The sequence below is a fragment of the Oncorhynchus masou genome, chromosome 28 (assembly GCF_036934945.1).
Source record: "Oncorhynchus masou masou isolate Uvic2021 chromosome 28, UVic_Omas_1.1, whole genome shotgun sequence".
Classification (NCBI taxonomy): domain Eukaryota; kingdom Metazoa; phylum Chordata; class Actinopteri; order Salmoniformes; family Salmonidae; genus Oncorhynchus; species Oncorhynchus masou.
In genome coordinates, this window is record NC_088239.1 from 73,485,813 (window position 1) to 73,501,503 (window position 15,691).

At 42.7% G+C, this 15,691-nt stretch overlaps 1 protein-coding gene across 4 annotated transcripts; it reads left to right on the forward strand.

Annotated features, from left to right (window-relative positions):
- Positions 1-283: 283 nt before the first annotated feature.
- miga2 (mitoguardin 2) lies at positions 284-15,209 on the forward strand. Of its 4 annotated transcripts, none has more exons than XM_064943250.1 (16): positions 284-598; positions 1,117-1,486; positions 1,729-1,939; positions 2,220-2,338; positions 5,034-5,154; positions 6,078-6,244; positions 6,558-6,675; positions 6,843-6,943; positions 7,098-7,207; positions 7,481-7,553; positions 8,746-8,832; positions 9,170-9,268; positions 9,448-9,486; positions 9,615-9,749; positions 9,954-10,124; positions 10,497-15,209. In XM_064943250.1, exons 2-16 carry the CDS (start codon positions 1,391-1,393, stop codon positions 10,707-10,709), a joined length of 1,860 nt encoding a protein of 619 aa, XP_064799322.1. In that variant the 5' UTR covers positions 284-598; positions 1,117-1,390; the 3' UTR covers positions 10,710-15,209. The 4 variants fall into 4 exon arrangements, with proteins under 4 accessions (XP_064799322.1, XP_064799323.1, XP_064799324.1 ...); XM_064943251.1 differs by having other exon boundaries at positions 6,078-6,214; XM_064943252.1 differs by lacking the exon at positions 9,448-9,486.
- The last annotated feature ends 482 nt before the right edge of the window (positions 15,210-15,691 follow it).

Below are 15,691 nucleotides of genomic sequence, written 5' to 3' on the forward strand. Positions count from 1 at the left end.
ACAACACAATTGTGTACAAAAATAAATAAACAATCCGTTACCAATGTTAAACATATGAATGCTTTAACACTATTGATCCATTTTTGGATGAAACGTTTTGACTTTTCACTTAACTTTTGCCATGGAACAAGCAAGAGTCAGGCCCCAATCTTTGATACGATTGGATATTCAATGTACACCCTCCTCCTTCCTCAATTGTGATTGACCACAATAGGAACGCGCCCGCATATACTCAACAGACATTGGTCTTCCATGGTATCAATTACAAATGTGTCTGCCTTGAAGCAAATATCACAGTAGTGTGTGAAATGCGCCGCTGAATGTCCTTTACAGCTCTTTGGATGCGCAATGTGCATTAGTAGCTTTTGGATGATTCTATGATTTATTGTGTTAGGTATCTTTTTTATCCATAAAAAGGTTAGCAATCTCTTGAATACACGTTTCGACAGCTTTTAGTAGTCCATCGGAGACCGTTGACTGAGTGATCTGACAGCCAGGCCGGATTCGAAGCCAGCAGTAGCTGTCAGTGCGCGAATCAAAGTTCCTAGCTGGCTAACTAGCATGTCCGGCTAGTGGGGTTGGTCAGCAATCAGGACAGGTTTGTAATATTCCATTCGCAGCCAAAACCGAAGAGACCTTATTGATGTTACAAAGGTTATTGTCAAATATGATAACCCTTGAAAGTTGTGAACCTGCTGGGACGGCTTGTCAGCTAGCATGATGCTAATGCTACTTTGGCGCTAGGCTGTGAGGGTCTCTTTTTGAGTTAATATTTGGTCAAAGTAAAAAATAACGTTAAACATGTTAACTTCTAGAGGAATTCTACTCATATGTAGTTGGTCGTGCTTCTTTGATGCTATGCTGGCTAGTAACTAACGTTAGCTAGCAAGCTAAGAGTGTAACTGCAGCTGTCGTGGTGGCCTGTGCAATGCCTGTGTGTCTACTTCACTCTGTTCTCGATGCTGTTTGGTTGTTACATTATATAGCCTGAGACGATGTTATGTATATGTGTTCATTTCAGTTAATTACATATTTTGTGAAGTAGTCAGATTTAACTATCACTGATTGATATCACTTCATTGTAGCAATGATGACAACAATTCACACTCCCCCTAGGTTTGCACGGATCGAGAAACATGGTGCCTTTGGATAAGTGAAGAAGAGAGACAGGGCACCAAAACCAGTGTGGACAGGACTCCGGTACACTGGTTGCGGCTACAGTCTGAAGCTGGACCAGAGGGACCCACCCAGACTCAGAAGTGGCTGACCACAGCCTAATTACGACCAGGCACTGTGCTGGCTGGCTGGTCTCAGAGCAGAACAGAGAAGGAAGCCCCTTAGGAGGTTGATGTAAAGGGGTTGTTGGAAGCTCTGTGGGCATTCTACTGAAATGTCAATCAGAAGAGCAGAAGGGATGTCCATCGCCCAGGCCTTGGCCATGACTGTGGCCGAGATCCCCGTGTTTCTCTACTCCACCTTTGGGCAGGTAAACAATGTTCCCCAAGAAGACACTTTCAAGTACACTATTGAATATGTTTGTAAGAATCCTAAAACATTGCAAAGAATGTTGCCAAAAAAAGCATAAGTTTGTTCTTTATTAGCAAGTAACTTATTTTTAATTCCCCCCATATGTGACACACCGAAGATACATGTTTGATACATAAGCATATATGCTTCAAGTTGTTTTAGCTTGTTGTGACCACTCACCCCATCTCTTTTTCCCATCAGTCCATATTCTCTCAGCTGAAGCTTTCTCCCAGTCTAAAGAAGGTGCTGTTCGCCACAGCTCTGGGGAGCGTAGCCCTGGCTCTCACCGCCCACCACATGAAGAGACGCGGCAGGAAACGGAAACAGGCAACAGCTGTGAAAGATGAGCAGAAGCAGGTGGGAATACCAGAGGCGTTGATCCGGTCAGGGAGACCGTCATCTCTGAGGAGAGGTGAGTTTCACTTCAATGTGATTACTGGTGGTTTGAATCAGGCTGTAGAATTGGCACATCATTTTGTTGATGTTTGTTGGTTGGCTGATTGACATCAAGGAAGTAAAACGGATTAAGTCAAGTAAGTTGGTTCATTGACATGCTGGTGTTTCCATAAGGCTGTGTGGATACTGTATGTGAAAGCTGTTTCATCATGATCACGGTTAGAATACCAGTTATTAATGTGATCAAAATGCCTTTTTGATAGAAGTGTTAGCTAACAGTCTCATTTCCATCCCAGGTGGTCCATTTCCCGGGCGACAGATGATGAGCCCCAGCACACGGAGCAACGAAACCATGAGCGGCATCTCTTCACTGGCTCCCAGCAAACACTCAAGCTCCTCCCACAGCATAGCCTCTGTACGTTTGACTCTCCTTACTATCACTCAAATTAAAGACATTTTCATATGCGCCTACTATAACTGGTGTAGACTTTAGTGAAATGCTTTCTTACGAGCCCTTCCCAACGAATACAAATTAAAAAATAGTAACAATAGTAACACAAGGAATAAAATACGAGTGGAGCTATATACAGTAGGTACCAGATCAATCTGGTGCTATATACAGTACATTTGGGAAAGCATTCACTCTTTTTCCACATTTTGTTATGTTACAGGCTTATTCTAAAATTGTTTTGTTTTTTCCTCAATCTACACACAATACCCAATAATGACAAAGCAAAAACTGGTTTAAAAAACTGAAATAACACATTGTACATAAGTATTCAGACCCTTTACTCAGTACTTTGTTGAAGCACCTTTGGCAGTGATGACCGCATCGAGAGTTCTTGGGTATGACGCTACAAGCTTGGCACACCTGTATTTGGGGGGGGGGGGGTTCTCCCAATCTTCTCTGCAGATCCTCTCAAGTGCTGTCAGGTTTGATGGGGAGTGTCTTTCCACGGCTATTTTCAGGTCTCTCCAGATGTTAGATTGGGTTCAAGTCTGGGCTCTGGCTGGGTATTCAGAGACTTGTCCCGAAGCCACACCTGCGTTGTCGTTGTTGTGTTATGGGTTGTTGTCCTGTTGGAAGGTGAACCTTTGCCTCCAGTCTGAGGTCCTGAGCACACTAAAGCAGGATTTCATCATGGATCTTTGCTCCATTAATCTTTATCTCAATCCTGACTAGTCTCCCAGTCCCTGCTGCTGAAAAACACTCCCACAGCATGATGCTGCCACCACCATGCTTCACCATAGTGATGGTGCCAGGTTACCTCCAGATGTGATGCTTGGCTTTCAGGCCAAATAGTTACATTTTTGTTTCATCAGACCAGACAAACTTGTTTCTCATGGTCTGAGAGTCTTTAGGCGCCTTTTGGAAAACTCCAAGCGGGCTGTCATGTGCCGTTTACTGAGAAGTGGCTTCCGTTTGGCCACTCTACCATGAAGACCTAATTGGTGGAGTGCTGCATAGATGGAGAACCTTCCAGAAGGACAACATCTCCAGAGGAACTCTGGAGCTCTGTAAAGAGTGACCATCGGGTTCTTGGTCACCTCCCTGACCAAGGCCCTTCTCCCCCGATTGCTCAGTTTGGCCGGGCAGCCAGCTCTAGGAAGAGTTTTGGTGGTTCCAAACTTCTTCCATTTAAGAATGATGGAGGCCATTGTGTTCTTGGGGACCTTCAATGCTGTAGAACCTTTTTTGGTACCCTTCCCCAGATCTGTGCCTTGACACAATCCTGTCTCGGAGCTCTACAGACAATTCCTTCGACCTCATGGCTTGGTTTTTGCTCTGACATGCACTGTCAACTGTGGGACCTTATATAGACAGATGTGTGCCTTTCCAAATCATGTCCAATCAATTGAATTTACCACATGTGTACTCCAATCCAGTTGTAGAAACATCTAATGGATGATCAATGGAAACAGGATGCACCTGCTCTCAATTTCAAGTTTCATAGCAAAAGGTCTGAATATTTTTTAATATATATATTTTCAAACATTTCTAAACCTGTTTTCGCTTTGTTGTTATGGGGTATTGTGTGTAGATTGCTGAGATTTTTATATAAAACATTTTAGAATAAGGCTGTAACATAACAAAGTGGAAAAGGTCTAGGCGTCTGAGTACCAGATCAGTGTGCAGAGGTACGAGGTATTTGAGGTAGATATGTACATGAAGGCATGGTAACGTGACTAGGCATCAGGATAGAACATAATTAGCGTAAAATAAAGAACAGAGTAGACTCAGAAAATTATGTGTGAAAGTGTGTGTGTGAATATAAGTATGTGTGGGAGTGTCAATGAAGTGTGTGTAGGGTCAGTGTAGATAGCACGGGTAACCATTTTTAATGGACTATTTAGCAATCTTATGTCTAAGAAGATTTATGCATTGGGGGTAGAAGCTGTCTCGGAGCCTGTTGGTCCCAGAGTCTATGATCTGGTGCCAGATGATAGAGTGAACAGTCTATGGCTTGGGTGGCTGTTGTCTATGGCATTCTTTTGGGCCTTTCTCCGCTGCTATAGAGGTCCTGGATGGCAGGGAGCTCAGCCCCAGTGATGTGGATGGGGGCGTACTCTCCCCTTTCTCCTATAGTCCATGATCTGCTTCTTGGTGTTACTGACGTTAAGGGAGAGGTCATTTGTACTGGCACCACACTGCTAAGTCTCTGACCTCCTTTCTGTAGGCTGTCTTGTCAGTGATCAGGCCTACCACCGTTGTGTCGTCTGCAAACTTAATGATGGTGTTGGAGTCGTGCGTGGCCACTCAGTCGTGGGTGAACAGGGAGTACAGGAGGGGACTATGCACACACCCCTGAGGGGCCCCTGTGTTGAGGGTTCACGTGGTGGATGTATTGTTGCCTACACTCTCACACCCTGCGCCCGGCCTCTCAGGAAGTTGCAGAGGAAGGTGTTCAGTCCCTAGCTTGGTGAGGAACTTGGAGGGAACTACGGTGTTGAACGCTGAGCTATAGTCTTTGACGATCATTTTAACATAGTTCATTCTGATTTCACTCTTCTTCTTCAGTGGATTGTTTACCTCACTTAACTCTTCTTAGACCCTTGTGGTCCATGGCCCCTCAAGATTTCAATTTGTTATTGTCTTTTTGTTGTCACAGATGCGAGTCCCGACTTCTCCGAACCAGTCGGCCAATCCGTCGACTCCCTGGGAGGCAGAGCCTGTGGAGGAGGAGTCGGGAGCCATGGGGGATGCAAACGCAGAGAACCTGTACATCATTGGTAATAATACCCCTTCATGGATTCCCTCAAAGATTCAGCAAAGGGGACTGTCCATAGCAAACTGAGACAGTGTTTGGTGCGCTTTTAAATTTGTATTCATTTAGCAGACGCTCTTATCGAGAACGAGTTTCAGGAGAAAATAGTGTTTAGTGCTTTGCTCGAGGGCAGATTGTTCACCTTGTTGACTCATGGATTCGAACCAGAAACTTTTCAGTTACTGGCCCAACACTAATGTAGGCTACCTGCCCACCAATGGGGAAAAGTATTTCCCAAAGTGGAATTAGTTCTTATTTGATATTCAATATAACTGTTTGGCTCAATGAAAGGGGCTTTGAGGACCCTTGGTAGAGGAAGAATAGGAGTGGGACATTGATATAGAGGGTTACATCTGACTATGCTGTATTTCTTGCACTGTTAGTTTTTCCATTAACACCTGGACAAAGACATCTCTAATTCAGCTAGACTCCGTTATCCGTCTTTGACAACCAAACACCTGGGTGGCCTCCCAGCACGTAGATGTCATTATAAACCAACCTGGCAGGATAGCATCACTCATCTTGTCATTTTATGATGCATCATAATACTAAGGACTGACATTAAGCTGTGGTTGTGTTCCATTCTCCCTACTGTATTTTCCCCATATGTACAATTGCTCTTTCCCGCTCGCTCATGCATGTAAAGAAACACTGGATTGAAAAAAGCATCGGTTTTACAAGTGCACTACACACTCTGGTGGAAAGGGTAAGGAATAGGAACAGACCCTAAGGTCCCCCTCCCCTAACAGGAATGCCGTTCTTCCTGATTAATTCGTAATTCCTGCTTTTCTGGCATTTATCATTCATATATTATTGAAACTGACCTTTCCTTTAGCCAAAATCCCAGATTTTCTATGTTATTCTGATCACATCTTTCCCCTCTCCCAGGTATGGAGTTGTTTGAGGAGGCCCTTCAGAAGTGGGAGCAGGCCCTGAACATCCGGCACCACACCCACTCCAATGCCTCCAAAGCCAGTACCAGCCTAGCCCTGGAGGGGGCAGCGGCCTGCCCCAACCTGCCCACGGTATGCCACAGAACTATCGCACTTTCAACGGTACGGTACACTTTTATTTATCCTTTATTTAACCAGGTGAGTCCCATTGAGATATGCATCTCATTCTCAACTGAGCCCTGGTCAAGAGCAAGCAGCACTCTCACAAATCCACCTACCATTACATTAAAAATCGGAGGGCGGGCTTATTGTAATTGCTTGAGTGGAATTGAATGAGCCCATCGGATTTCTTCCTCCACCAGCCTCTATTTCCTTAAAAATTCAGAGAAAGGATGGGCAACTCCAGCCCTGGAGGGCCACTGTGATTTTGATTTAATCAACTAATGTAGTGATTTGTTTGTTTTCATGGTTTCAGTCTGAATCGCGTAACAAGGTCTTTGCCGAGAAGCTGGAGACCCTCCTGCACAGGGCCTACCACCTACAGGAGGACTTTGGCGCCACTATTCCCCCAGATAGCCTGCTGGCAGACTTTGGTAATTAACATGCTACGATAGCGCAAATCTGTTGATTTTTGTTGTTGTTATTAGCATGCAGCTAGTTCAAATATGTTGACAGTAGCTTTAGCATTTATCCATAATGGGTCACTTGACTTACATAGTCCTTGTTGTGGCTCAGACTGTTTGCTTTGTCGTCCTGTCAGAGAGTGAGGGAACACTCATCCTGCCAAACTTGGAGAGTAGAATGCGTGAAGACGATGCCACTACAATCACTTCTGACGATTCCTTCTTCTCAGCAGCAGAAGTTAGTTTCTCTTTCTTTCTTTCTCTCTCTCTCATTCACTCACTCTATCACGCACATTACTCTCCCTCACACACACAGTCTCTCTCATATGACTATCATGTATCCTATGTTATGAACGTGTTGAGGATTGTGCCTCTCCCTCTTTACTCTGCAGTTGTTTGACAACCTATCTCTGGAGGTGTGTCAGCCTCTGAGGCCCGCTGCTCTTTACGACGAGGCTGTGTCACTGGTCCAGAGCGGCAGCGTGCCCTGTCGAGAGCTCCGGTAAGGACTAGTTAAGTACTGGACCTGGGTTAAAATAGTAGTATTTTTATTTTATTTTTTTGCGCACTTGATTGAGTGCCAGATGGGAGTTTTGGGGTTTTTACTTTTTGGACTATTCCATAGATCCCATTGCGCCAGCAAAAATCAATCGTAGCTCTAAGTATTTGGAAGAAAACAAATACTACTATTTGTTTAGTGTTACTCACAACCGTATATTTCTGTTAAAATGAACTAATAACTATTCACATTTCTGATTTCCATATGTTTCCTCAGAACTGAGCTGCTAGAATGCTACGGTGACCAAGACTTCCTAGCCAAGCTCCACTGTGTGAGACAAGCCTTCCAGGTCTGAAATCCTTACTGAAGATGACTTATTGGTACTGTTGAAGTCTGAAGTTTACATACACCTTAGCCAAATACATTTAAACTCCTGACATTTAATCCGAGTAATAATTCCCTGTCTTAGGTCAGTTAGGATCATCACTTTATGTTAAGAATGTGAAATGTCAGAATAATAGTAGAGAATTATTTATTTATTTCATCACATTCCCAGTGGGTCAGAAGTTTACATACTCAATTAGTTTTTGGTAAGTAACATTGCCTTTAAATTGTTTCCAGCTTCCCACAATAAGTTGGGTGAATTTTGGCCCATTCCTCCTGACAGAGCTGCTGGTGTAACTGATTCAGGTTTGTAGGCCACCTTACTCGCACATGCTTTTTCAGTTTTGCCCACAAATGTTCGATGGGATTGAGGTCAGGGCTTTCTGATGGCCACTCCAATACCTTGACTTTGTTGTCCTTAAGCCATTTTGCCACAACTTTGAAAGTATGCTTGGGGTCATTGTCCATTTGGAAGACCCATTTGTGACCAAGCTTTAACTTCCTGACTGGTGTCTTGAGATGTTGCTTCAATATGTCTACATAACTGTCCTTCCTCATGATGCCATCTATTTTGTGAAGTGCACCTGTCCCTCCTGCAGCAAGGCACCCCCACAACATGATGCTGCCACCCCCGTGCTTCACGGTTGGGATGGTGTTCTTCGGCTTAGAAGCTCATGATGCCATCTATTTTGTGAAGTGCACCTGTCCCTCCTGCAGCAAGGCACCCCCACAACATGATGCTGCCACCCCCGTGCTTCACGGTTGGGATGGTGTTCTTCGGCTTAGAAGCCTCCCCATTTTCTAAAGCCATGACATTTTCTGGAATTTTCCCAGTTGTTTAAAGGCACAGTCAACTTAGAGAATGTAAACTTCTGACCCACTGGAATTGTGATACAGGGAAATAATCAGTTTGTTAACAATTGTTGGAAAAATGACTTGTGTCATGCACAAAGTAGATGTCCTAACCAACTTGCCAAAACTATTGTTTGTTAACAAAAAATTTGTGGAGTGGTTGAAAAACAAGTTTTAATTACCCCAATCTAAGTGTATGTAAAATTCTGACTTCAACTGTATATGGATAATGTCTCTATGGATTTGATGTGACTAAGATTGGTCATCTTTGCTGACGTCCTCAGTGGTTGTTGTTGTTTTGACAGGTTTTGTTGTTGGACGAAACTCACCGGACGTTCTTCATGGAGACCGGCAAGCAGATGATCACAGGACTCATGACCAAGGCAAACAAGGTGGCAACACTAACCCAGACAATACATTTCAACTTTATTGTCCGTTGACATGGATATTTTTTATTTTTCTTGCTAAGTTATTTCATTCCCACCGTGCACTGGACAGACCGTGCACTGGACAGACCGTGCACTGGACAGACCGTGCACTGGACAGACCGTGCACTGGACAGACCGTGCACTGGACAGACCGTGCACTGGACAGACCGTGCACTGGACAGACCGTGCACTGGACAGACGGCTCAACACCAACACTCTTCTCTATGAACATGTTACTTTGTAATGAACTCCTCTGATTGGCTTTTTTATTGAGTTGGTTGTGTTCCTGTTTCACCTGTAGAGTCCCAAAGCCTTCCTGGAAACCTATGAGGACATGCTTCTCTACACCCAGAGAGAGGAGACCTGGCCAGTCAGCAGGATGGAACTGGAGGGGCGAGGGGTGAGACACTATTTTCCTTTATTCTTTTTTTTCAAACATGAATGAAAGTGTTTGTTTGTAGAGATTCTGGTGATTATTTTAAGGTATTGTAGGAATAATCTGTGTCTAAATCACTCTGGATAGACTGACTTTAGTGTCTGACAACTCATGAACTCTCACATTTTACATGTGGCTTGAAGCTGGGCCATATTCATTGCAAACCAAACAGACTGATACAGGTAGACTACCATTTTTTTTTTCTACCAGTAAGAAAAACCCTTGTTTTTCCTATGGTGTGCCTTGATGAATATATGACCTAGTTGTGTTTTAAAGCTCCTGACCTCGTATGATCTATGACCTTTACCAGGTGGTGGTTATGAACTTCTTTGACATCGTGCTGGACTTCATCCTGATGGATGCCTTTGATGACCTGGAGAGCCCACCCTCGTCCGTTGTGGCCGTGCTCAGGAACCGTTGGCTCTCTGACAGCTTCAAGGAGACGGTGAGACAGACAGACGCCCACAATCCTATAGTCAACATGATCTAGTGATACTAGCTGTTACAACTGCAATACAAACACAACAAGCATTACACAGCATAAATATAATTACACAGGCAGACATGGAAAACAGGGTCTATAGCATTCACTGCAACTTTACCATTGGTTAAAATGTAATAAACCATACTTTATGTGTGTGTCTCTCAGGCCCTGGCTACTGCGTGCTGGTCCGTTCTGAAGGCCAAGCGGCGTCTGTTGATGGTTCCAGACGGCTTCATCTCCCACTTCTACGCCATATCAGAACAAGTCAGCCCCGTCCTGGCCTTTGGCTTCCTGGGGCCCCGACAGCACCTCAGTGAGGTGTGCACCATCTTCAAGGTGAGTTTTAATCCTAACTTTTTGTCTCCAATTTACTACTAGCAGTATTTAGAGGTCACACGTCACCACTTTGTTATTTTCTACTAATTTACTATTTTCACGTGTGTCTCTGTCTGCATCTTTCCATCTGTCTGTCCTTTTTACCTTACATCAGCAGTTTAATCACGCTGATCGCTACGATGCCTTAATCTCTCAAATATCATAATCCCTGTGGACAGTCTACCAAGTGACTTACCCAGTCTACCTAAATTCGACAGATTTTCAGGAGGGAAATTAATGTGGAAAACAAGTTAGATTTTTCTTATAAATAAATCTGCAAAATTACATCTCTTATGAGCACATTCCTCACCAATGTCCTTTTCTCTTCTCCAGCAACAAATAGTGCAGTACCTGAAAGATATGTTTGACCACGACAAGGTGCGCTTCACCTCGGCCCAGTCGTTAGCTGAGGACATCCTGAGCCTGTCCCACCGCCGCAGTGACATCCTGCTGGGCTACCTTGGCATTGACAGCCTGCTGGAGCCCAATGGAGCCCTACCCCAAGGAGACATAGAACCGGGCCCCAGCCCCTCCAACCACCACTGAGACATGGGTAGTGTTCATTTGGGATGTTATGAAACAGGGAGGTAGTATATGAATTTGTCCAATAAGAACATTGATTTTCATTTTCAGTTAGAAAGTGGTTTGCTACTGTGGCACAATGAATATGACCCTGTATCTGACTTAGCTGAGCTGGAATGGACTGGGTTGTTAAAAGCCGGACTTAAAGAGCAAGATTTAGGAGGGTTGTTAATTCACAAGCTTGAACTGCAGCATCACCCAGTCAGTCGGTGGTTCTACACCCTAAACATAACAGCCACCAAATCGAACAGAACCCGACTTGTATTGGTCCTTACGTGAAAGAGGGATGTTTTTGTTCTAGCTCTCCTCGTACATTTTATCATCTGAGTTGAATCTGGAGTTGTTTATCAGTCAATACCTAGTTATCCCTTTTTCCAAATGTGTGATGAACCAACAACCATCCGGCAAGAAAATGTTTGTTGTGTCTATGTAATGGATGTATAGTAAGTGTGTTCTCTGAGGCAGGGGATCCGAACCGATCCCCTCCCCCCAATTTGAAGGCGTGCCCTGGGACGTGATGTTGCAGGACTCGTTGCTTCCGTCTCCTCTATCCATTGATCATCCATTTCATTTATCGTATTTATTCCAATAGTGTTAGGTGCCGCATTGATGAAAAAAAAAGCACCTATTCATTCAAGAGAATGTGTAATACAAATGTCTAATACTGTACATAAGGTCAGGCAGGGCATTGGACAGTCATTAACTTGTATGTACAGAAAAAGTGCACAGATATTCCTTCCTCTTGTCCTCATACTTAAAATGGTCAGTATCGAGGTACTGTGGGGGTAAAAAAAAGATGCCAAGCAGGGGCATACCACCCCAGAAATCCTAATAATATACTGTAGCATATACCTCGGTGACGTGTGACAATGCAGGCTGAATTTAGGTTACGCTTGGAGAACAGGAAATACACTACCTTTCAATAGTTTGGGGTCACTTAGTAATGTCCTTGTTTTTGAAAGACAAGCACTTTTTTTGTTTCCATTAAAATAACATCAAATTGATCAGAAATACAGTGTAGACATTTAATGTTGTAAATGACTAATAGCTGGAATCGGCTGGTTTTTATTGGAATATCTACATAAGCGTACAGACGCCCATTCTCAGCAACCATCACTCCTGTGTTCCAATGGCACGTTAGCTAATCCAAGTGTATTATTTTAAAAGGCTAATTGATCATTAAACAACCCTTTTGCAATGATGTTAGCACAGCTGAAAACTGTTGTTCTGATTTAAAGAAGGAATTAAACTGGCCTTCTTTAGACTAGTTGAATATCTGGAGCATCAGCAGTTGTGGGTTCGATTACAGGCTCAACAGTGAAGAGCCGACTCCGGGATGCTGGCCTTCTAGGCAAAGTTCCTCTGTCCAGTGTCTTGTTCTTTTGCCCATCTTTTCTTTTTATTGGCCAGTCTAAGATATGGCTTTTTGTTTGCCACTGCCTAGAAGGCCAGCATCCCGGAGTTGCCTCTTCGTTGTTGATGTTGAGACTGGTGTTTTGCGGGTAATATTTAATGAAGCTGCCAGATGAGGACTTGTGCGGTGTCTGTTTCTCAAACTAGACACTAATGTACTTGTCCTCTTGCTCAGTTGTGCACCGGGGACTCCCACTCCGCTTTCTATTCTGGTTAGAGCCAGTTTGCGCTGTTCTGTGACAGGAGTAGTACACAGCTCTGTCTGAGATCTTCAGTTTCTTGGCAATTTCTCGATTGGAATAGCCTTCATTTCTCAGAACAAGAATAGGCTGACGAGTTTCAGAATAAAGGTCTTTGTTTCTGGCCATTTTGAGCCGGTAATCAAACCCACAAATGCTCCAGATACTGAACTAGTCTAAAGAAGGCCAGTTTTATTGCTTCTTTAATCAGAACAGTTTTCAGCTGTGCTAACATAATTGCTAAAGTTTTTTCTAATGACCAATTAGCCTTTTAAAATGATAAACTTGGATTGCCATTCGATTGCCATTGAAACACAGGAGTGATGGTTGCTGATAATGGGCCTCTGTAGATATTCCATTAAAAGTCAGCTGTTTCCAGCTACAATATTCATTTACAACATTAACAATGTCTACACTGTATTTCTGATCAAATGTATGTTATTTTAATGGACAAAAACGATTTATTTCAAAAATAAGGACATTTCTAAGTGGCCCTAAACTTTTGAATGGTGGTGTAGGATATCATGAACTGCTTTGCCAGTTCTGATGATTGTTGTTGAGTTGTGTGTGTGAGTATACGATCGAGTGAAATTCTTATTGTCTGTAATCACGCTTTTTGTCTGTAAAAAAAACAAACAGTGATACCGGTATTTACCGCACCTAACGGAGCAGGATGAGATTTTTTTTAAAATACATTTCCGCTGTTTTTGAGTAAAGCATTGTTTCTGAATAGCACTTCCCACTAATATTCCCACATGCCCTCAACAAAAGACAGGAGCGATACTACCTTACATGTTTGAATTCACAGCTACCTTGTACTGAGCTCTCACACATTTTGTTGAAATGGGGATTGTCAATGTACATTCAAATGTTGTGGTATAGTATGCGGTTATTGTGATCTTGATATAAGAGTTCAGTATATTGTAGCTGTGTATTCAGAATCGGCTTTAGGGCTGTCTTGTTAGCCTGAAATCCATATACAAAAGTATGTGGACACACCTTCAAATTAGTGGATTTGGCTATTTTAACCACACTCGTTGCTAACCGGTGTATAAAATCGAGCACACAGCCATGCAATCTCCATGGACAAAAATTGGCAGTAGAATGGCCCATAAGGAAGAGCTCTGTGACTTTCAATGAGGCACTGTACTAGGATGCCACCTTTTCAACAAGTCAGTTTGTCAGATTTCTGGCCTGCTCGAGCTGCCCTTGTCAACTGTAACTGATGTTATTGTGGAGTGGAAATGTCTAGGAGCAACAACTGCTCAGCCGAGAAGTAGTAGGCCACACAAGCCCACAGAATGGGTCCGGCGAGTGCTAAAGTGTGTAGAAATAGTCAGTCCTCGGTTGGAATGAGATGTTCAAGCATGTAGTGTATATTGGTGAAGTGAAACGATGATGAAACGGAACATATCACTTTGGATTCCAGGCTTCCAATTGGCTCATTCATCCCCCCTCTTCTTCCCCAGATCTTTGATGTAAATGAGAATATGGTCTCGGTCCACTTACCTGGTAAAAGAAGGGTTAAATAAAAATCGAAGTCTAACTTAATACCTATTACTGTTTATGGAGCTTTTCTAGTAACCAGTAGAGTTTAAACTTTCTTTTTTTTGGCACATGAAAGATCCTTCCTTTGCAGTATATTGGAAAAAATACATTAACGCTCTTAACCCTTTATTTTGTTAATCAATAGTTGGATAGGTCATTGGTAGGTCTAGTTTTAAAATGTTCTTGCGCCATGAAATGTACTGATGTTATTGGATATATTTAACATGAGTAAATGACAGCAAGGTTGAGGCTTTTTCCCTAGAAATGGCATTATTGAATACCCATTCTAAGACTGGCAGACATTGTGCCAGACGACGTATTAGATTGAATTCTTGGTTTTTGTACATGTGATTTGTTGGTCTAATTTGGGCAAACTATCTCGCAGACCTACATTTGATTCAGATATTTCTATTGTGTTACTCGAATCAATTGAGTGACAAATGAAAACTGCCCTGCCTATTTTGGGATCTCCTAGGCTCCAATTACTATGAAAAGTATATGAATTGATCAATACGTATCGCATCCCAATGGGAGATTAATGTAATAGTTATGCGTTACTGCTCGGATACCCAAATGGTGGCCTTTGGGTTGTGAGATTAGTTTACTTTTCCTTCTCGGTTAAACCAACAATAGATCTATATGTAGTATCAGAATTGCACTATCCTCAACAGCCTTTGCATGTGGACTCTTGTCATACCTGTACTGCTTTTTGCATCTTGTTAATGTGTCCCATCAGTCAGCATAGTGTTGGATTGCATTAGATGCCCTGTGACTTCCTTTTTAATGAACAATTAATCTTAATTACCAGTAATTGTGGTATCAAAACTAGGAAAATGTCAATGCAGATTTAGTGAATGATTAACTGCTTAATACTGTTTACTCTGTACTGTATGGATTATACTTCAAAATTCAGCTGTAGGAACTCTTATGTAAGCTGATGAGACAGGCCAGTTAACTCTTTGCTTATTCAATCTTTTAAGTCTGCATTATGTGACATTAGTAGGTTTATGATTTCAAAATGGCCAAAGAGGAGGAAAAACTTCTTACTCAGTTAAGTATGATGAAATTACTTGTTGTACACTACAAGTGTCCTATTCATGCCTTTTGTGTCTTTTTATTGTTGTGAAATTACAATGCCAGCACAAACTGAAAGTTTTAGAATCTGCATATTTTTTTCTTATTAAAATATCTTTCAATTAGACTTTTCCCTATCAAATAAATTGTGACTGTCTTTGGCTTTTGGCATTGCATCACCTAAGAGAGATCCCTCAAATCAAATGTATTTATATAGCCCTTCGTACATCAGCTGATATCCCAAAGTGCTGTACAGAAACCCAGCCTAAAACCCCAAACAGCAAGCAATGCAGGTGTAGAAGCACGGGGGCTAGGAAAAACCCCCTAGAAAAGCCAAAACCTAGGAAGAAACCTAGAGAGGAACCAGGCTATGAGGGGTGGCCAGTCCTCTTCTGGCTGTGCCGGGTGGAGATTATAACAGAACATGGCCAAGATGTTCAAATGTTCATAAATGACCAGCATGGTCAAATAATAATAAATCACAGTAGTTGTCGAGGGTGCAGCAAGTCAGCCCCTCAGGAGTAAATGTCAGTTGACTTTTCATAGCTGATCATTAAGGCATATCAAAGTTTGTCATGTGTGCCGAATACAACCGGTGTAGACCTTACAGTGAAATGCTTACAGACTCTAACCAACAGTGCAAAAAAGGTATTAGGTGAACAATGGGTAAGT

Bases quoted from the DNA above. Each gene is read 5' to 3' on its own strand.
- miga2 (XM_064943250.1), top strand. From the start codon at position 1,391: ATGTCAATCAGAAGAGCAGAAGGGATGTCCATCGCCCAGGCCTTGGCC. The intron at 1,487-1,728 runs GTAAACAATGTT...TTTTCCCATCAG, and splicing joins TCTACTCCACCTTTGGGCAG to TCCATATTCTCTCAGCTGAA. The intron at 7,554-8,745 runs GTCTGAAATCCT...TTGTTTTGACAG, and splicing joins GTGTGAGACAAGCCTTCCAG to GTTTTGTTGTTGGACGAAAC.